Genomic DNA, 22,644 nt, shown 5'->3' with positions numbered 1-22,644 from the left:
GCTACGAAGTACTGCAGGTGAATTTCAAGTGGTTTTGGAGCCTCCAGCGACTTTTTGAAAATTCCTAAAGACTCCAGCAAATTTTTGAAACTTTAAATTTTCACAAAATTTCATCAAATGGAGATGGAAAGCTAAAATTTACTCTACACTCCAATTTTAACACCCTCTAAATACGACTTCAGGTGGGTTCAAGTCATTTTATAGCCACCAGTGACTTTTTTGAAAATTACTGGAGCCTCCAGTAGATTTTTGAAACTTGAAATTCCCGCAACATTAATCTATCAAATGGAGTTGGCAAGCTGAAATTTACTTCGCAGACTACATGGTGGTTTCAAAATTGGTTTTGAAGCTTCCAGCTACTTTTAGGAAATTTCAATTTTCCAAAAAAAACGCCATTCAACCTTTCAAAAAGTCACTGGAGGCTCCAAAACGACTTGAAATCCACCACAGTCAACTTCGTAGCGTATTGAAATTAGTTTGCAGAATGAATTTCGACTCTCCATCTCAGTTTGATGAAATTTTTGGGGAAATTTCAAGTTTCAAAAACCTACTGGAGGCTCCAGTAATTTTCAAAAAAATCGCTGGTGGCTCTAAAATGACTTGAACCCACCTGAAGTCGTCTTCGGAGGGTGTTAAAATTAGAGTGTAGAGTAAATTTCAGCTTTCCATCTCCATTTGATGAAATTTTGTGAAAATTTCAAGTTTCAAAAATCTGCTGAATGCTTCAGAAATTTTCAAAAAGTCGCTGGAGGCTGCAAAACGACTCGAAATTCACCTGCAGTGCTTCGTAACGTATTGAAATTGATTTTTAGAATAAATTTCAGCTTTACAACTCCAATTTGAGGGAATTTTGTGGAAATTTCGAGTTTCAAAAATCTTCTGGAGGCTCCAGAACTGCTCAAAACGAGTTGAAGCTGTTTCCAATCGATTTGGCATGTCAAAAATAGGGTATATCCCAAATTTCAAGTTTTTTGGTCAATTTGGTAAAATTTAGATTTTTCCCTCATTTTTGGCCTAAATTGGGTTTACAAAAATTCACCAAAAATCGAAAAACGCACTTTAGCACTTGAAATTTTGACAGGTGATAAATTTTTGCATGATCTTTCGATCTGCCTTTGTAAGGGTTGAAAAATTTCGTGCAAGTCCTATGTACAAACGCAAAATCTGCGATATCGGCTGACCTGTCAATCAAAATGGCCGCCATTTTGTAAGTAAAGCCAACTTTTTTTGGGCAAGTTTGCTTTAAAATGTTCCTTAGGATGTCCCCTTTAAGAAAAAAGTTGTCCCGGAGGATCGCCGAGGGGGATGCAATTACTCCTATTGTCATATGCCGGGCTATAACTACCTGCCAAGCTCTCGTTCAATGACTAGGTAATGATTATTTTTTTTAAGAATCGTTGGTAGGTACTTCTCAACAAGCTATGTGTTGAAAACTCCCAAAATTCTTTTCAAAGATGTTTTTCTGAAACTCATTCACACTGTAGGTACTCACAAAGGAACCAGTTGAGAGGTCTACCTCCGATTTGAAGAGTGGCCAAATTTTTTGGGAAGAGCTGAAAAGAGAACGATCTGAAACCCCCAAATCAAAACTTTAGCTGTCCAAATAAATTTTTTGATTTTGGGTAAATTGTTAAAAATCCAAAATTAGGCATTTTCGGTAATCCAAGCATGCTTTTACAAAAATCTACCTGAAATATTTGATCAAAATGGTGTATGAAGCTAATATCAACTTCCCGAACCAAATTTCACTATTTCAGGCAATACAAGAGACTCTAGTGCGATTTTTGATTTTCCTGTTAAAAGGTTCAGAAATTAATTTGAGCAACTAAAGATCGAGAGTCATTCTCGACTTCGATTTTATCCACATTGGAGCTAATTTCCAAGCGCTGAAGGCTCTAGAATGGCTTGAAATGGTGAAAATATTTTTTTCCTGATAAATTACTAAAAAAAAACCTCGAAGTTTCCGTCTGGAAATGGACTCGAATATGGGTAAACTACAATAACTAGGTTTTTAGCTTTGCAAACAATTTTTCACACCTTTTGAAGAGATTCAAAAATCCTGGACAGCTTGGACAAAAAACAAATCAACAAAGAAATCACCGAAAATAATCAAATTTTAAGTATCAAAAATTCACCAAAAATCGAAAAACTTATTCAGGTAGCTGGAATTGTGTGTCTCAAATTGAGGTGCAGACTGATGTCCCCCCCCCTAAACGTTCAAAAATTACAATTTCATCACATTTCAAGAGGCTAGGGAAGATTTAGGGATCTAAAAATTGTATCACGGGGGTTTCATACCATAAGGACCAACTTTCAAAGGTGATGGTTTCAAAATCCCAGCTAGGAGCCGATTCGCTCCACATAATCTGTTATACTCTTTGCTGAGTAAGCTGTGTATCGACCAATCAGAATTCAGTGGTTTAAAATTGATAAAATATACTTATATTAAACTCGCTCAAAACTGACAAAAATTTTTTAAAATGTCAAAATTTACCGAAAAATTGTTGAAAATAATCGACAAAAATTGGTACTTATAGTAGGTACTTACTTAGTATGTTAAGAAAAGTTTTATCTCCTTGGATGGAAGTTGAGAAAAATGTGAAATGATATAATATTCTGCAAATGACTGAAAAATCACAATAAGTATATGGTGTAACTTACTTACCAATAACAAAAAATCACTCGAGGTTTTTGAAAAATTGGCTAAATTTGCATGAAAACATTTAATTAAAAATCCAGTCTCATTTTTAAAACAATTTTGTCAAAATTAAAAAAAAAAAAAAAATCTGGAAAAATCGTAGTTGTAAATATAATTTTATTATCAACCACTGGACTTGATCCGTTCGCAAACGATTTGCTAAAAATCAATAAATCATCCAAAATCGACTGAATGAATCACTATAAAATCAAATGCAATAGAAGAAAGCGTGGAAAAAATTCGTTTTTTTTTTTTTCAAATCCATCAATGGGAATGGAAAATGATCCGTTCACGAGTTCAAGAACGACTGAATCAATAGTAAATTGTTCGCGAACAAATGAATCGCTGAAAACTGTACTTACTATTAGATATACCTATGGATTTTTGTGCCGTTGTATAGAGAAACCGAATGCCCAAAAATGATGAAATTAAGATCATTTCTGTACTAATTTTCATCATTTTTTCCTGTAAGTACAAAAATTCATCGTTTTCAAAGAAAAGAAAAACAAAGGAAATAGCCAATTAAGTAATTAAATAGGTATTTTTGACTTTCAATTCAAAAATTCACCGAAAATTGGAGTAAGGTAGGTATCACTTTGGGTAGGTAGCCAAAATTTTGGTTGTGTAGAGTTTATAATTCATTCCTTTCAAAAATTGGAGACTTGTGTAAGTACCTAAATAGCAAATGAGCATCTAAAATGGTTTGTAGAATTATTTATAAACACGAGCTACATCTTATTGAACACAAGGTCTATAATATTTTTATGACATAGGAAATGTATTGTTTCTTTGAAATATACCTCAAGTATAGGTAAGTACACGAATAGCTTCAAAGTATTGGATAAAAATTCCAACTTTCAACAGCACATTCGTTCTTATTACGAAGTACTTTGACGTAGCCTTGCTCTCCCCAAGTTTCACCAAAAGAATTTTTCACCAGCCAATAATCTGTTTTGTTTACCCGTGTTGTTCCATAACCCACTATCACGAGAGCATGGCTAATGTCAGATGCCTTGTTACTGCATTTGGTACGGTGAAGAATTCCTGCGTTGTGAATAAAAAAGCGTGTAAATATAATGATATTATGTACCACTCGGTGATACTTGCATAAGCTGAATACTCTGAGAATATTACTTACCCCGGCCAAAGGCTATATCAATTATATCACACAATAAGTAAAATGTAGTCACGTGTAAGACACTTTGTATTAATGTAAAAGAACAAACACAATTAAATACCTTTAGAAGGTTTATATGTATCAACACGATACTTACACTTAAGCTAATTAAACAATAATTAAAACTAATATAATACGCTTTCTTGCCAATTATGGCTATAATACACCACCGAGATTATATCGCGTCGACACGTCCGATCACTACGTACCTCAACAGTATAACAATCGGCCGCAGCGCCGCTCCGTGGGCTTGTAGCCCTGTGTCGCGACGCGTGATCAGTGTTACCAACACATATACTTAATCCTATATAACCCTTACAGGTCCGGCATATCTCCCCTCTATCATATGCCCCTTCGTGGCTTTACTCAATGAGTATAACCAGTCGTGGAAAGCACGGATCAGAGAGAGAAAGATATGTCGAAGCTGTAAGGCTGGTCCCTGTGGGAGCAGTCTCTGCCCCTCGTGGTGTTCCACTGCGGGAAATTCGAGGCAGAGTAAATCCAAATTTAGCCCACTGTGCGCGTAGCAATACCCCCGAAGCTCCCCTTCGCGACCCTGCACCATCCGCTATCGCATCCGAAGATACGAGCAACGAATAAGGACAGAAAACGCGAAGTTGAAAACATCGGGAAAGTATGTACTATCTAGCGACAGAATACAAAAATAAAGACTTTTTCCCTAAACTAATAATTTTTTCAAACTCCCAAATCGAAAAGGATAGACGAGACAAGAATCGACCAAGCGAACCGAAAGTTGGATGCTGTGCATCAAAGTTGAAGGTACTTGTCGTCTACCTGTGGTAGTGAGTCGTGTCGTACGTCGAGTATGAAAAAATTACAAAAAACTTAGAGCTTCTAAACAATTAACATTTTACAAAATACAATAGAAAATGGGACTGTATCGATGCGTCGAGAATATAAATCTTAACAATGATTGTCAAATTTTACAAAATAAAACTAAATCTAATCAGTCCTTTCGAAAACAAAATTATAGATAAATAAAAATTAATCAGTCTGTGACCGAATAAAATTACATGTAATCAAATTATAACAATCAGCATAATAATATCAATCGAAAAAAATGCAACGTAGCGGAATATATCGAACCAAAATACAGATGATTATCGTCGGATGTTAAAGTTGACTTCTTCGAATACAGATAACGACGTTGAAAACGTTGGCGGAATGTTACCTTGCCTTGGTTACGATGATGCCAAGTCAGTGACGACTACGATGATATCTCGACGATTGCTGTTGAGAAAGTTGATTGTTAAGGTACCCTGTGGGTAATTTTTATGAAATGTCAATTTGACAGCGCTGCGCGATTATGTTAAAAAGTAATTTCGACTCATTTTTTGCAATTTTACGTTAGTCCACTCGATTTTGGAAAATTAAACAAAGTTCAGAACTACGAAAATAAAAATACGACTTCGAGTGGAAAATTTTTTAATGAAAATTCTGGTGAAATTGGACCCTAGGTTCAAACCTTTTTTGAATTTATCAGTACCTACTTTTATTCGGATAGGTACCTACAATTTGGAAGTTGAAATTATATTTCAAAAATGACCAAAATTTCTATCTTTTCTGAGTCGTACATAGTTGTTATTTTTCACCAGATTTTATGTATTAGACTGTGTCTAATTCGTGTTTACGATTGTATCGTATTAGCTCTCTGGCATGTCAGCATCTTCGTGGTTGATTGTAGCGTTTGCGCTATCTTTGTTGCTATTCGCTTCGCCTTGTTGGCGTTGAGGTTTCGGCGTACTAGTAAGGAAGTTTGCTGCATTTTGCGACTTATTCGGCGATGGTCCTGTGGATCCTTGCGTCGTGTTTATCGGCGCCTGCGGCGTACCAGGGTTTGATGTTGAAGGGTATTCGGAAAATGGAACCGTTCCTGGTTGAACAGTCGTTTCCACTCCTTCCTCCATTTTTTCAGGTGTTTTTGGACTGTGTCCAGTGTACTCAGTTTTTCCATCTCTTACAATGGTGAAAGCTGGTTTATCGATCGTTGGGGGTAGCCCTTGGTGTTTTGCAACTTGATTGTTTCCAAATGGTTGCATTTGTTTCGTTTCAGAAGCATGTTGCTGAATAGTTTGATTCAATTCGTCGCAAGCTTGATTGAATCTGGTAGTCGAAATGTTCATCATTTGTTGTCCTCCAGGTATATCAACCATCTTTTGTACCGTTTCCGGTGTGGTTTCGATACCTTCCATTGCAACATGTTGTTGCGTTTGTTGCGCTTGTTGAGCATTGAACTGCTCCAAGTTGGCTTGACTAAGTCCAGCGTTTACGAGTATATTGTCGTTAGCTCCAGCTTGTTGCTGACCAATCGGTATGTAATCCGTTCCTGGGCTTTCGAATTGTAATTCGGCTTGTTTTTCTGGAAATTCATCGTCCTGTTGAACGAAATGTTGAGACGATTGCGAGTATTCCGAAGAATTATCATCGTCGTAATATTGGAAGGCGTCTTCTTCCCCTTCGTTCTCTTCACGTTCTCGCTCTTTCGGATCTTTCGGCGGCATGATAAGATCGTCGCGGATTGCGAATACGTAATCGTGATAGACCTCTGGTTCAAACCAGGGTCCAAAATCGTCCATATTTGGTCGCATGTTGCCGAAAAAGTTTTCAGGTCCCATTATCTCTACGATACCGTTGTAGGTTCTCGACCAGGAGTCCGTGAAAACTTTCGTATAAGCTGCTACCAGCTGTTCATTCTGGTCGGGAAAATACATTAGTGGCATAAGGTAGATTTCTCTAACCTTATACTTTCGCATTAGTCTTAATAGTTCCGCATAATGTTCGCGGAAAGTCGTCGGTGACATGCCATTGAACATGTCCCAGTTTCCAATTGAGTACATGACTCGAGGTGGTAAGTTTTTTAACTTAGTTAGGCAGTCGATCAGGTCGACAATGCTCAAATCACGTCGGTAGAGTCCTGGGTGTAATGCTTGTAGCATATTTTGTCGAAGTCGAAGCATATATTGGATCATTCCCCAAATATATCCATCTCCCATCATTAGGACGTCTTGAGCTGCAACTGCAGTGTATACGCCGTTCGCGGCTTGGTTGTGGAACGTCGCGAGGAGTGTGTATCGACACGGGTAAAATTGCAGTGGAAAGAATGGATATAACGTCGTTGCTTTTATCGCATATCGTCGAAAAAATCGATCGTGTTCTCGTTTTGTCTGTGCGAAAGGTCCTTTACGTTCACGTTCTAGTTTGCTTCGACTTTTTGTCTGTTGTGTGCGGTAAATGCTACGTTTCTCAGTTGTAGGTACGTGTAGCGCAGGTGGTATCAATTTGCCTTGATCGTCGTATTGTGGTACCTGGTCCATCACCAAAACGTGAGGAGGTACCTGGTCAGGTCTGGCTGCTGCCAGATTTACGTTGGCATTTGGTGCCATTTGCTGCTGTGCTGCTGCGGCACGTTGTTGGTTTGCTTTCGACATTCGAATGTTGCCGGGGGATATTCCTCTTGGTAGCCGTGGCGGCGGCATTTGATGTTGTAACATCTGTTGTTGTGGATTGTAAGTTGGAGTCGGAGCTCGGCCTCTTATCGTTGGGTTTGGTGCGAAGCTCTTTTGTATGTTGCCTGTTGGCAATTTTTGACTTTGTGTACTTTTTAGCGGTGGTCTGTATTCATGTATCGGACGTTGAATATTTTCGAAGTCCGGTTGGATTGTGGCTGCAGCTGCGTAGGACGCCGGTGTCGATGTTGATGTACCAGGTTGGTTTGTGTTGTCAGATTGAACTGATAATACGTTAGCAGCTGTGCTGAGAATGACGGATGCGTCGTCAGCGTTTCTCGCTGGTGTAGTCGATCTTGATCGTGATCGCCTTTCATTAGCTTTAGATAAAGCTAATTGGTAAAGACTTTTAGTCTTAGCGAGTTGAGTTTTCGTACTCGTAAGCTCTGCTTGTAGCTTCGCTACTAGAGCTTGGGTTTGCGCAATTTGTTGCTCGCTAGTGGCGTGGCTATCCTGCCAGAATTGAGCTTCAATTTCCACTGTCGAGTTTGCCAGCGCACGTAAGTCTAGCGCTTGCAGCGTAGTCTGCATTAGGTGAAATTGTGAGGCGTAAAGTGTCATGTTACACTGATCACGAGGGCAGATGACCATTTGTTGTCCGTTGGCGCTTGCCTCGGTACACATGTCTCTTACGCATGCTGCGTGGAATACGTGTTTGCAATCACTTGTTGCGAGTACGGTGGCGGCTTCCTTTAGGTCTGCCGTGATCGCCGGTTTGAAGATTACGAGGTGGCATTTTTCGCACGTTAATGCTGGAAGCGCCGACATCTGTGAAGCAAAAATGAAACGAAAAAAATACGCGATAATTCGGCACTTGTTCACGGATGTTTCGATTTTACGTAAATAAAGTCATGCATTAAAAGCAGAATAAATATGTGTTGTTATTTACACTCACCGTCTTCGTCGTTATTAGTACTTTTCGTACTTGAAGTTGGCTCGTCTGGTCCAGGTTTGGCCTCTTTCACGATTTTTCTCGCTACTCTGATCCAATCACCAGGTTTGGTGGCAAGTCCGAATCGTTGTGTGTGATATGCACAAAAGTCGCGATTTTGCGTCGCTAGCACTTCGGATTCGTCAACGTTCGGATTCGTCGACACTTTCCACTGTGGGTCTATGTCCGCGAGCCGTTTTTCGATCGGTGGAAATTCGTATACTTTCTCACCTTCCGACATTCGCACTCGCGATTAGAAATTAAGCTTTCGAGCTTAAGAGTATAAAATAAATCGCACTTTACACAAAAGTATGATCGTGACTTGAATCGCACGTCTCACTACCGAGCGCACTTTGGATTCCGAAATCCTTTCGCACAAAGTCGTGAAAAATGTTTGGATTTTTCGATAAATCACGTTACCAATAAGTTCGCGAAGAAATTCGCACAATTACACGTCAAAAGAGACACGTTTTATAAAAACTTTCAGCTTAAAAAGGCATAAATTCGCAAAAGTACACGAGCAAGCACATACCCGAACGGAGAACAGAACAATAATATTCGTAAAGTACGGCGTGTCGCTCGATGCAGCCGGTTGTATCGGCTTATCTGAGTCCCCCACCTACCTACTTCTTCTACGTTCGTAGCGTTCGGTTGGCGAAAACGGCGCCGGTCGGGCGGCTGGTTGCGAACCGATCGTGTAAGTGATGTGTTTGTAGTGGTGACTACGATAAGTTCTAGGAATTTCTGCTGTCCAATTGCAAACGTGTCGAGCTATGCTCGATTTCGATTAATTTTACGTCATATTTCAGTTGCTAATTAATATTTCAAAATTCTGTCTCGATAGAAATGTTCCTAATGAGTCTGTGCATCTTTTAGTATAAGAATATTTTTCCTTTGTTATGTAATTTTAATAAAAACTTGTTGTTTTATGTGAAAAAATCTAGTCATGTAATCGGCTGATATAATTAGCTTGATCGAATCGGTTTGTGTTGGCTATGTTGCCAAACGTCGCGTTCATCGTGTTCGATGAATTCTCCGAAATAAACTTGTCTACTTCTGTTTATTCGTTGGTTTTGGAAAAATTCTGACTTCGAATCAAAAAGTGATGCCTGTCGCAATATTGAAAATTCAATTTTGGTTCGAAATGTGTTTCAAAATTTTGGAAAAGTCATTGTTTTAGGTCTTCGCTACGCGAAAATAGTTTTGAGTATTTGAATTTAATTATTCAGTCATGTAGGCATTACTTACCTATTTTGTACCTAATACTTACGTATCGAACTTGTAGTCTTGATGCGAATTTCTCAAATTCGGTTTTCTTCTTGTTGAAATAAATTTATTTACCTGTTTTTAGCTTGTTAATTATTTTTAAGTTTTACCTAAATCAAAGTTTAGTCATTTTAACGTCGTGGAGAATTTTTATTCAAATATTTTACAATCTTAATTCTAGTCTTATTATTCTAGTCAATCTTAATTGTAAATTAAGCCTTTTGGCTGAAAATCTTCGCAAGTAGCGACTGTGTCGCATTATGTTAAGTCTTCGACTCGATATTGAAGATTTTTTCTTCGTAGGTACATTTAAATTTTATTTAAGGTCGTCGTATTCCAAAAGCTCCTGAGATTTCTCTGAACGTGGCTATCGGTATCGCTGGTCGTTTACGTATTTGTCCATTTATTTTCACCGTCGTTCTTATTTTGTCTCCACGTCTTGCGACTCGAGTTACTGTGATGGCATATCCGTCGTTGTTGGCGATTTCCGGTTCGTTGAAGATTCGAAGTCTTTGCATCCAGTTTAAAAAAGTTGCAATTCGTATAAGTCTGTTCGCGTCTCCAAAATCACTGATGTAATCGATGTTGATCGTCGCCTCCTGTCGTCTTTGACGGACTTCTAGGGTAAAGCTGTGGATTGCCATTTCGATTTTCGTTGTACGAATTTGTATAAAACTGTCACGAAATTTTATCACGAAAGATAGGTTGAATACTCGCGTTACGTCGCAAATTCGCGTGAGATCACTCGGTGTACAATTTTCGATACTTTGTATCACACGTAGGTTAATTTCTTTGAAAAATACGTCGATTTCGATTATTCACGAAAAAACGTTCGAAATACTCTCGTTTGTCTTAATTTCACTTGAAGTTATTTTTCCCTTTTTCCCTCGAAGGGAATTTACCTTATTTTAAGGGAAAAATTAACTTCGCGAATTTTCATCCGAATTGAAAAATTCCAACGGCGTTGGATGAGTGCTATATTCAGGAGTAAATGAAAATTGTCTAGAAAATTTTTTATGCAGATTTTGTTAAGTAGGTATGATACCTATTTAGTCGAAATTTCGCGATTTTTCCGAAGCTTTTTACGTAGCGTCATTTTTTCGTAGGTCATTAAGCTTTTTCTTAGCTTTTTCTAATGTAATTCGTTTTTCTCGTCTTTCCGCCATGTCTTGGCGTAATTTTTCGTGATTTTCTTTTTTCTTTAGTTTTTCAAGTTGTACTTGATCTCTTATGTATTTTTTTACTGAAGCGTCACCTACGATCTTGCTTACGCATATGTTTAATTTTGGTCTCATCTTTTTTGATAAGTTTGAGTAATTTTCAATGAATTTTTGCTTGATTTTGTGTTTTTCAGCTTCATTCGCCTTATCGTAAACCTCTGTGGGTTCAAAGTCGAGATCTCTTTTGATCATGTTTTCTATTTCCTGTTGTGAAGGACGTTTTAGGATTGAAATTTTCTTCAGCTCCGCATTTTTGCTGTGTTTTTTGGTCTCGTCTTTTGAGTCTGATTCAGAGCTACTGTCTGACGATGCGTCGTATACTTTTTCTTGTTCAGTTTTTAACTGATCTACGTCATCGTCGTCTGTTAGCGACATTATGATCGATTGACCGTCGTCGCTGCTATTGTCAAGCTCATATTCGTCAGAGGAGATTTCGGTTTCATCCTTGATTAGCTCACAAGGATCTGGTGCAAAATAGTTGATGTATTCTCCATCAGTGTAGTCAATTACGTCGATAGCGTCTACGTCTATGACGTTTAGTGTTTTCTTAAGTTTTTTAGGCTTTGTAGGGCCCATTCTTTGCCTGTAAGCGGCCATGCGTTCTGATCGACGTAATTTGATTCCACTTTTAGATGGTTGGGGGTTTTGTGTCCCCGGATTTTGAGTAGTTGTGGGTAATTTTATTTCCTTTTTGGTAGGGTTTTTTACCTCTTTGTTTTTTAATTCGTCGTCAGTCTTAGGTGGCTGATTCGTAAAATTCGCTGCAAGTTTTACTCGCTTTTTCTTTTTAATTTCAGCTTTTTTAGCTTCATTGTCTGATTTTTCTTGTTTACGCTTTTTGTATAATTTTTTACGTAGCTTTCGAGCTTTTTGTGCCCCAGTTGATTCGTCTGTCGAATTTTTGTCCTGAGTACTTTCTTTTTCCTCATTTTGTGTTTGTTTGGGCTGAAGCTGCGCTTCTAATTTCTTTTTATTACGTAATTGAAGTCTTTGCTCTCTAGCAACGTCAATAAGTTTTTTTATGACCATTTTTGATCCTTCGTGGAAAATTTTCTTTTCCGCATCAGTTGCTAATGGTATACCTTGAATTCTTTCAAGCATGTCCTCTTCCGAGTCAGTTGTTGATGATTTTTGATCATCATGTTTATGTTTGTTTAGGAAGTCTTTGATTTTGTCAATCATTTTTCGTTGATCAATGTATGAATGTAATTTGTCATCCTTTTCCATTCTGTCGATCTCCTTTTGAGTTAGGAAAAGCGTGAGTTGCCTTATGTTGGCTACACGATTGATGTTTGAGTCGTCTGTGGGCTCTAGTAAATAGGAATTTATTCCTGTACGTTTTATTACTAGGTAGGGACCCACTTTTTTAGGGTAAAATTTTTCTCCAGTACACTTGTCCTTACTGGATTGTTTGTGGTTCGTGAGTAGAACCATGTCTCCTTTTTTCAAGATAGTAGGATCAGGATGCTCCTTATTGTATTTGTATTCTTCTTCAATACGCTGTAGTCTACGCCTTTCGCGTATGTAATTCTCAATTATTTGAGAAGGAGTCATTGATTCCACTTTGGATTTCATGTGTTCAGTCGTGTAGACTGCTTTTTTCGCCAATTGATCTGCGATTACGTTTGTGTACTCGATTTTACGAGCATATACGTGTATAAACTGTACACTTGTGAATTTTTTCACTAATTCTAGAATTCGTTCAAATAAATTTTTGTGGTGTACTGGCTTCTTACGAGAATTAAGCCAGTTGTTTTGTTGCCATCTTGTGACAGTATAGTTTAATGCTTTGATCGCATAATTGGAGTCCGAAAAGCATTTTACTTTCTTAAAGTTGTTCTTTAACATTGTCTCTAGTGCGACTATAATTGCCTTTAGTTCGGCATAGTTATTAGATAGACTAAATTCACCGTCAAATTCCAATTTCTGTGAAATATTTTTTGTACTGTCAGTTGAAAAACAAATTCCAATGCCTGCTACGGCGTCTTCGTCTCCATTTTTGGAGCAGGCTCCATCAGCTGTCACTCTCGCATAGCCGTCCGGATCCGAGTATACATCCTTTTCAGGGATTAATGTTGTTTTGTGATTTTGTTCGATTGTCATCGAAGGTAGTTTAATCTTTGCTAACTTATGTAACAACTTTATCAGTTTTTGTTTAAAATCGTACTTGGCCCCTTTGTGTGGCATTTTGTCAGTAATACAGTCTTGTATGCCCCAGGCCTCATTAGGTTTAAATCCAAAAGAACCTGGTGTGTTATTAATTTCGTCTTCAATTTCTTGAACGTATGTGTGCCACCATATGTGCGTTGTAAAGGGATCGTGTAATTTATTGATTTTAGTCCGGAGTTTGTCTCCAATAATCCGCATCGTGCGTTCAACCGACGACGATTGTGGATTGTAGGCATTCGTGTGTGCCACTTTTATATTCCTGTCTTCCAGCAGGTTGTACCAGTCGTCATTGATGAATTGTTTCCCATTGTCTGAGATTACTTTCTTAGGTTTAATACCCTTTTTGTCTATCCATTCTAGGATTGTTTTCATCTCTCGACAAACGTTTTCTTTTTTGATTTCTGGCATCGATCTTAGCCAATTTCTACCCGTGAAAATGTCTTTGGCTACTAGTAGGTATCTAGGTGCCCCTTGTATAGCTGGAACTGGTCCATAAATGTCTACCGAGAGTACCTCTCCCATTGAGTAGGCTTCTATTTTTCCGAATTCAAGCACTTTTGGTTGAGCGTAATTTTTATTGAGTTTGCATATTATGCATGCATTAGTGATTTCTCGAATGTAATCGAGTGATTTTGGATGGTAATAAATGCGACGAAATGCTGCGTCTAATTTATTTGCACTAGTGTGGCCATAGGCAGTATGTAAAAAATCGACTGTGTCATAAAAGAGTTCTGTTGGCAAGTAGGGAACGTATGTATCGTCATCAAGTCTTTTCATAAGAATTTCCTTTTTCTTTACAGTGTCTTGAATCTCTTCGTCTGTGTCGGATTCAGTACGTTCTCCGATATTCGTATTGCATTGATTTACAATTTTGTATCGGTTTAGTAACCGTTTCTTTTTGTCTAATTCTTTTTTGTTTTTTACAGGTATATATTCCTTCATTATTTTCATCATTGCGATGCAATTTTCATCAGTTTGTTGATATTTTGATATGTTTGACATTTTGTCAAAAAGTCTTGGGACATTTTCGTCCAAAAATTTTAAGTCAAAAGTAGAAATCATCGTTTCGAAATTTTTTATTTCGAGTTCAGGTGCTTTCATCATATAAAGCATCCTATTTGATTTGGTCATTGAAAATTGTAAGTCAAAGCAGTTGAGCATTGTAATCCAATATGCTGCTTTGCGATGCGTTTGCATCATGTCTCTGTATTTATTTATTGTGGCTAATAGGTTTTTCTTTACGTGAATTACACGTCCGAATACCCACATTTGTAGGCGTTTAAGTACTTGGACTAGCGCCATCATATCCTTATCAAAAGGTGTAAAATTCTTTTGGTGAGCTTCGAATGCGATCGATACAAATAAGCATATATGCTTTTGTTCGTCATCTTTGTCTTTATTTGTGATGTAAAATAGAACTGCGTTCATAGCATCTTCACTTACGTACGTATCGAGATATAACTCGACGTCAGGAGGTGGTGGCTTCAGTGTAAAATCTGCACAGAATTCTGTCTTTAGCTTTTCAAAAGCTTCTTCTTGGGCTGGGCCCCACAGTATTTTGCCATCTTTAGCACTTTTACCTACAGTCAAGTTATAAATTGGTCGCAATAATTGCATGTAATTTGGAATAAAATTCCTGTAAAGACCTGTTAGTCCAATTAGTTGTAGTAATTGTTTTACTGTCGTGATATTAAATTTACCTTTTTTGTTTGTATGTTTATCCACAAATTCCATAAATTTGGTAACTTTATCCTTTTGTTTGGAAATTTCGTCTTTGGATATTACAAATCCTAAGTGCTCCGCATATTCGCGAAAAAATTGTGTTTTTGTGGGATTTAATTTTAATCCATTTTCGCGAATGCGTTCGAATACGTGTAGTAGTCTTTTTAGTGTTTCTTGGAATGTAGCTCCAGATACCTTCACGTCATCGACGAATTTTGTAATTCCTTTTTGGTCAGGAATAACTTGGTTCATCATGTGGACGAATTCTCCACTTGAGATTTTCAAACCGTAAGGGAGTCTACAGAACTCATATACTTGTCCACATACTTGGAACGCTGTGAATTTTCGTGAAGCTTCATGTAGAACAAGTTGCCAAAATCCTGACGTAAAGTCAAGAGTACAAAAATATTTGTCACTTGTGTTCTCGTAAATTATCCATTCTATCGGACTTGGTTCAGTAAGTACTTTCTGTAAGACTGCGTTTAATTCGTCAGCATCTAGGCATAAACGTATGTCTCCGGATTTTTTAATTACTGGAGCTGTGGTGTTTATGTAGTTTGACCTTGAAGGTCTAATTATGCCTAATTTCAGCATTTTTGATATTGCTCGTCGTAAAGATTCAATTATCTTTTGTGAGGGTCGGAATTTTTCTCCTCTCCATTTTTTCAAGTCAGGTTCTTTAATGTCATTTATAAATTTGAATCGGACTTGTTCGCCCTTGTATTTACCAGCATTAAAGCTGAAAATGTCACAATATTCTTCTAGTTCCTTCCAAGCATTGTTTGCTTCTTCAAGAGTAATCCATCCCTTAACTACGAGATTGTTTAAGTCTATTTTCATATTTTTCTTGTAAAGCTCTCTGGCTTTTTCTTGTTCGTGAGCCCAATCTTCATCTAGGTACTGTGTATGATTTTTTATCATTCGTACTGTACTGTGTACATTTTGTGGACATACCATCATGTTTTTCAATGGTAAGCTACCATAACCAAATCTAGGTGTTAGTTCAAAACGTTCATCTTCTGTGAGGAAAGGTATTGTGAACGGTATACCATTCTTAGGGTTGCAGATAGCTCGTTCTTGACCATTTTCACAGTCAATTTTTATACCTAAGTATCTTAGTGATAGTCTACCAATTATGACGCTGTATCCATCTGTGTCTAGTATAAAAAATGGCATTGTTAGCATATGGTTGCCTATGCGTACACATACCTCTACAATATGTGTCATTGCTCGTATGATTTTATTATCAGCTAATTTTAAGTTTACTGGGTGGTCCAGTTTTATGTATTTGATCCATTGAGGATGCTCTCTTGTTAGGTAATCTACTACCGGTTTTGTCATTGCATTGGGCAATGCCCCCGTGTCCAGCTGAGCTGGTATAGGTACATTGTCTATAAATATGGGGATTGCGCAGTAGTAATCTTCTGTGTTTATTGTTGGTCGTTGTATATTTGTTTCGTGACGAGCTTCACTCTCATTTGTTTTCATAAATTCTAAAATGTCTAAAGCTTTTTGCTCGAATGTCAATTCAATCTTTTTGATTTGATTTGGATGTTCTTCATCCTCGTCTGGCTCATATTTGGATATTTTGATCCATGGATCGTCTTTTAAATTGTCTACAAATGATAGTTGTACATCATTTAAGTCCATTATGTCAGGCATCATTAAAATTGCCTCGTTTAGACGATCATTTGGTCTCATTTGTGATGCTTTGTCTTCGTAAATTTCTCGATTTCCGAGGTTGTCTATTTTAATTTTTTTCATTCCAAGTATCGAATCATATTCGTAATAGTCATAGTGTACAATTTTGTCCGGTGGTATAGTACCATTCATGTTCAAGGATTTTACCTCAAATGTTTTTATTTCATTTTCAATGTCAGTTTTATCGTCATCTTCGATTTGTTTTCGTTCTTCTAAGATATGTTTCTTTGATTTCGGCTTCATTGCCGTTTCTGTATTATAAGGTTTTGAAAGCTGTGCACTTTTTGTAGGTGGATCGTAAATTATTCTTACGAATTCGGCTTTTCCGTTTTCTTGTGATCGAAATTCTCTTCGCATGTATTCTCCAGTAGCTGGATCTATGTCTACTTTTTGGGCTAAAACAGCTACCAAAGTTTTCATCATGTTGCGATTAAGTTGTATTTTGTCTTGAGTTTTTTGTGTACAGCATTCGCTGAATTTATTTTCTCGTACGTAGCTTATTGGTTCTTTCAATAGACTACCTGTTTTGGGCATTTCTTCGCCTGAATCGTCTACATCTAGCAATATTTTGCATAATAAGTCCATTACTATGGGGTACATCGCCATGTCAGGATAATACCTGTCGTATGCTTGACAATAGTGAAAAGTAGCCTCAATTGGCATAACCTCTCCGTTGGGTGATTCTTCGGGTTGAATGAACCATCCTTTTTTGTTACTTTCGACTGTTTCAGTGCGTAAGAATTCGTAAGCTATTTGCTTATGAAATGTCACTCTAGGGTGGTCGTCTGCTATTTCTTGGAACATCTTACGATACTCTTTGTATCGATGTAGGCTCGTGCCTTGTTCACCTTTCTTCGGTGGTTTTGCTATTGGCATTAATAGTATTATTCGTTCCGCTCCTTTTTCTAGCAGTGCGTTTACGATTAAACGTAATTTGTCTTTTACCATTTCAGTAGGCGCATTAAAGTGATTAAATTCAATTTGTCCTGCGGACAGTATGTATTTGGCATTTTTTGGAAAGTTGGTTTTGCAAACTAGTTTTAGTAATGTTCTAATGTCAATCTGGTCCCTTATATATTCTGGTAGTTGTTCGGCTCTGCGTACCGTTCCTCGTCTTATAAAGTGTACGATACCGTCGCCTATCCATATATAGTCTGCTGTGAATGCATTTTTTTGCATAATCGGTGGAGGAAGCTTTTTGCTAGACGAAGCCTCCGCGTCGCCTAGCTCTACTTGTTTCCCGTAAGTTTGTCAGCTTTTTCTTTTTCTAAACGTTTCTTCTTCTCCTCTTCAGTTTCCTTCTTCGGAGGAGGTAAAATCGTAATTTGCGCTTGTGTTTGCGTATTCGTTTGGTTTAGCGCGTTTACCGGCGCTGTGAGTGTACCTTGAGTTACATTCGATGATTGCTGCTGCGCAGCTTGTTGTTCATTTAGCGCTTGTAGTGCTGCTTGTTGAGCTGCGAGCGCATTTGGATCTACCTGTGGCATGAAAGTCGGCATTTGCATTTGCATTAGCGGGTAGGGATAATATGTGGGTGCTTGAAATACCGGTGGATATGGATATGTCATAGGTGCTTGTGTTTGGGTCATCGATGTATCGAAATAATTCTGCGATGAATTAGAAGCTGTGTCTGGGTAGCTATCATCCAAATTATTATCATAATTTGTGTTGTTGAAATCGACATAATTGCCGTAGTTATCATACCCGTAATCGGGGGTGTATTCTTGACCGTAGTCTGGCATTACGCCATCCATTTCCATTTGTTTCACTGGTAATGTTTGTTGTTGATTTCCTCCTTGTGGAGGTTTGTAGATAGCTACTGTCGTATCTGTATTAGGTTGTTGTTGCCTACCTTGTATTGGTAGGGGCGGTCTCTGTGTACCTTGTTGAAATCTATTGTGTTGTTGGCGTTGGCCGCCATTTGATTGGTTATTATTTTGTTGTCTTTGAAATCTTTGGCCATTTTGATTCCAATTATTTTGATTTTGAGGTCTGTTGAATCTTTGATTCACTTGTTGATTGTAGAATTGAGCATATTGCTCCGGTGTGAATCTAGATTGGAACTGTTGTAGCATTTGCTGTTGCTGCATCAATAGATTATTTTGTGCTGTGCGTAAATCATGTATGTTAGTATTTTGTGTCGTAAATTTTTCGGGTGTATATTTTAGTTCCTTGTGTTTGGGATTATGTTCTTTTTTCGAGATTTGTCTTAAGATTTCAATAAATTCGTCGATCGTTAGGTCCGGTTTTTGGACATATAATGCGTACATTTTTGGTGTCTTATCTCTCATCATGTCAACGATGAATTTTTCATCTCTAATAGTGGAATTTTTGAAATTTTCCAACCATCGTATCATAAATCCAATGATTTCTGGTAACGAACGGCAGTATTTTGCGTCATCGCAAAAGTTTTCAGCATCTTGCTGTGCTTTTGCATTCCAGTAGAAATTTAAAAAATTCGTGCGTAAGTCGTTATATACATGAACTTGTAAGTTAATACTTTTGAAAGCCCATTGGTCTTTCGTGTCTATGTTCGCACGGAAGGCTGCGGCCTTCATAAATTCGGTCACATTAAATCCAAGAATGTATTCTTCAAACGCATTAATGTACTCGTATGGGAAATAACGTCGCTGTTCGTTAAAGAACACGCCAGCGTTACGCATAGCTGTGTAGTCGATCTTCGTTGGTCGCGTGTCTGCGCCTGTGATCGCACGTTGTTGTGGATTTGCTTGTAGCGAATCGTGAATTTTTAATACTGTATTTGTAAGTGCCATTTGGTTGATAGTGCAATTGTTCACTAATTGTACTTGTTCAGCTACATTTTGTTCGATGCTTTGCATTCTGTTGTCGTTTTCTATAAATTTCTTTTTAGCGCTTTCGTCTAATGTCGTATATTTGTTTGAGTAATTAATTGCCCAATCATTCAGTTCATCTAATTTTTGGCGTACGTATTGTACGTTTGTAGCTGCGTCTTGCGCTTGATTACATGCTTCGAGTGCGTGTGACGCCGATGTCGACGCACTTTCAGCTGCGGTTTGAGCGATGTTTCTCGCTTCAGTTGCTACCGATTTTGTTGTTTCGATATGCGATGCTAATTCGCGTTGATTATCAAAAATTGTTTGCATTTGTGTATTGTCATATTTCCATGACTCTTGTAATAAATTACGTAGGTGTTTTATATCATCGTCCTCACCGGGAGGGTGGGCGGGAATATTCGTGCTACGAGGAGTGAATGTGTATTTGTCGTTCATGTTTTCGTTTGATACGATATCGGGTTTTTCCAAAGTTTTCTGATTTTGCTTTTCAGAAATCGGTTTCGGAACACTTTGTGTTCGATTGCGCCTATGAGTTCCCCCTTGTAGAGTTATCTCGTTGTAATCTACACGGCTTATACTTCTCTCACTACGTCTCAAGTTTGACATACGCGCCAAAATAAATTCACTACTGTGTAGTTATAAATTTTATTACAAGTAATACAAGTCACAAATAATAATATGTACAATTAAATGCGTATATATACGCAACGTGGTAGATCACGCTGTTTAAAAACGCGCGAAAACACCTCGTGTTGTAAAAAATACGTTACGTGCAGCGGCAGCTGCGACAGTATAATCGTCCGAGGTTGCGACAGCGACAACGGCTCCGTTTTCCGAATTCGGCGGCTGGACGGGGCGGCGGTGGCAGCACGTACCACGTTGATTCGAGTGCTTTTGCTTCGCCTCTTCTTGGCTAATTTTCTCAAATTAACCTACGCGAAAATGCAAATAAAAGCTCCTACTTATGTCTAGATTATTAATAAAGCCACTTTTTAATCTTTTATTTGCGGATTTACCACCAAAAAGAAAAATAGCAAGCGTGTACGAGCTCTAGCGGCTCTCTATTTGTCTGTAGACAATAAGCAAAAAAATGAAAAAGTACTTGACGTTAGGCGCCAATGTAAATATAATGATATTATGTACCACTCGGTGATACTTGCATAAGCTGAATACTCTGAGAATATTACTTACCCCGGCCAAAGGCTATATCAATTATATCACACAATAAGTAAAATGTAGTCACGTGTAAGACACTTTGTATTAATGTAAAAGAACAAACACAATTAAATACCTTTAGAAGGTTTATATGTATCAACACGATACTTACACTTAAGCTAATTAAACAATAATTAAAACTAATATAATACGCTTTCTTGCCAATTATGGCTATAATACACCACCGAGATTATATCGCGTCGACACGTCCGATCACTACGTACCTCAACAGTATAACAATCGGCCGCAGCGCCGCTCCGTGGGCTTGTAGCCCTGTGTCGCGACGCGTGATCAGTGTTACCAACACATATACTTAATCCTATATAACCCTTACAGGTCCGGCATATCTCCCCTCTATCAAGCGGATTATTCGAAGGCAATTCAATGATGAGGTACCTATGTATTTTACATAAAAACTAATATTTTTCTGATCTTCAAGTACCAGATTCATAATGTTGAAAATCAACGGCGTCCATATAACAAGAAACCGGTCCGATCAGACCAACTACTTCTTTCAGACATTCTCCATTGTTTTCGGGAATTTGCGTATAATTAATTATTTTACGAGAATAATCATTCTCGGTTTGTACGTATCTGCATGCTCTTCTCTGTAATAAAATAATAATAAATTCGCAAACCAGTAGAGTTAATAGGTACCAATTTAGTATTAGCTCAATATGGGAGTTCTTTTTCGATTTATGAGCATTGATTCTTACCCTGGCTTCGTATGGATATGATTTTTCAGTCGCTATACCACCCTTCATCACGTAATCCATTGATTCTTCCACCAAACCGCCACAACAACCTTTAGATAATGGGCCCAATACGCAGTCTACGAGATTTTGAGGGCTGAGATCTTCTAGTTTTTTATTTTTTATGTACAAATGGCTTTCCAAGAGCGCAGCCTGTAATATTTTTATGAAAAATTAGTGGGATAGTAAATTTATGTAGGTACTTATTACCTACCTACACGGTGTAATCCTGGGTATTTTTCAAGTACATAGGCACATTCTTCAAATTACCCAGCACTTATTCCTAAAATTGTATGTACATTATTACGACACATGTTCTATGCATAACTTTTAACTTACAGCGCTGAAAGCCCAACAACAACCACATGCGCCTTGATTTTTCACTCTGGTCACAGCTCCTTCATGTACCCAGTCTTTATGATCCGGGGGAGTTCCTTTACCAATAGGACAAGTTGCCATCGGATATGAACGTGTATTTTGAAAGGAATTCAATTTAGATAAGTATCTGTCTGAGAATTCTTGAGAAGTCTGAAATGAAACTCCAAAGTTAAAAGTGGAAAAAAAACACTCACATTCGATGTTTTTAAACTATTTGTAGGTACCTATCATAGATGAATGTAAAGGATACTCACCAAATCAGTAAACTGATTCACCCCTTTTTTGTACATCACTTCGCCTTTTTCAAATAGTTCGTTATGTTTGGTGATTTCCTCAATATTATTCAAGTAAATTTCCATTCGTTGTTGCTCATGATTGGTCGATTGGTATGTTTTGTTGAACCGGATCTGATATTATATTATTATTATTTATTTGTACATCTTACGGTTAATTGAAATAAAATGTATCGATTGTTTCTAGTTGGATCAAAACCAAAACCCATTAGCCTATATTGAGCAAAATGTATTACCTTGAAGGAATTCCACTGATACAGAACATGTTGGTCTACAGCAGCGTTTGCAGTTAGTAGCTGAATGTCGATTAATCCGAAAAATAGTAAAATGAACGACAATTTCTCCATTCTATCTCTTTGATACATATATTACCTATGTATTTTCTCTTGAAAATTACGACTGAAAAAATTGTTAATTACAATTACCTACACGAATATAATTATATTATGTAAAGCACTTATTACTGGTTGGAAACAGTGTACTGTACACCTATAACCTACCTATTATTCCAGTAAATAGGTAGATCTGCACCAAAAAAATTACTTTATTGAACAGACACCACAAAACTACACAATACGATACATGAAATGTAAAATTGATGGAATATGGTTCAGTATTTATACTAATTTCTACTTTTTTCAAAATAATTTTTACAGGAAATTATCCTGAATTCAATCATACTGATTCATAACGAAACGTAGGTGGTGTAAGTATTATCCAATAATTCGAGTGGTTTTTTTTTAATGAGACCATATTAATTTACATATAGATATCAGTTT

General features: G+C 37.5%; 1 protein-coding gene across 1 annotated transcript; it reads right to left on the bottom strand.

Annotated features, from left to right (window-relative positions):
- Positions 1 to 3,405: 3,405 nt before the first annotated feature.
- Positions 3,406 to 22,259, bottom strand: LOC135834584 (procathepsin L-like). The gene is made up of 6 exons (XM_065348500.1): positions 22,102 to 22,259; positions 21,827 to 21,979; positions 21,534 to 21,722; positions 21,159 to 21,347; positions 20,885 to 21,050; positions 3,406 to 3,742 (listed from the first exon to the last, which is right to left on the bottom strand). Exons 1-6 carry the CDS (start codon positions 22,228 to 22,230, stop codon positions 3,528 to 3,530), a joined length of 1,041 nt encoding a protein of 346 aa, XP_065204572.1. The 5' UTR covers positions 22,231 to 22,259; the 3' UTR covers positions 3,406 to 3,527.
- Positions 22,260 to 22,644: the final 385 nt, after the last annotated feature.

This window comes from Planococcus citri, chromosome 2, assembly GCF_950023065.1.
Source record: "Planococcus citri chromosome 2, ihPlaCitr1.1, whole genome shotgun sequence".
NCBI lineage: Eukaryota > Metazoa > Arthropoda > Insecta > Hemiptera > Pseudococcidae > Planococcus > Planococcus citri.
This window is presented reverse-complemented; position numbering and strand designations above follow the sequence as displayed.

What these genes read in the sequence shown, in the direction of transcription:
- LOC135834584 (XM_065348500.1), bottom strand. Translation starts at nt 22,230, where the DNA reads ATGTATCAAAGAGATAGAATGGAGAAATTGTCGTTCATTTTACTATTT. An exon ending in TGAATCAGTTTACTGATTTG is followed by an intron (nt 21,723 to 21,826) that starts GTGAGTATCCTT and finishes GTTTCATTTCAG; the next exon opens with ACTTCTCAAGAATTCTCAGA. An exon ending in TTTTCAACATTATGAATCTG is followed by an intron (nt 3,743 to 20,884) that starts GTACTTGAAGAT and finishes TTCACAACGCAG; the next exon opens with GAATTCTTCACCGTACCAAA.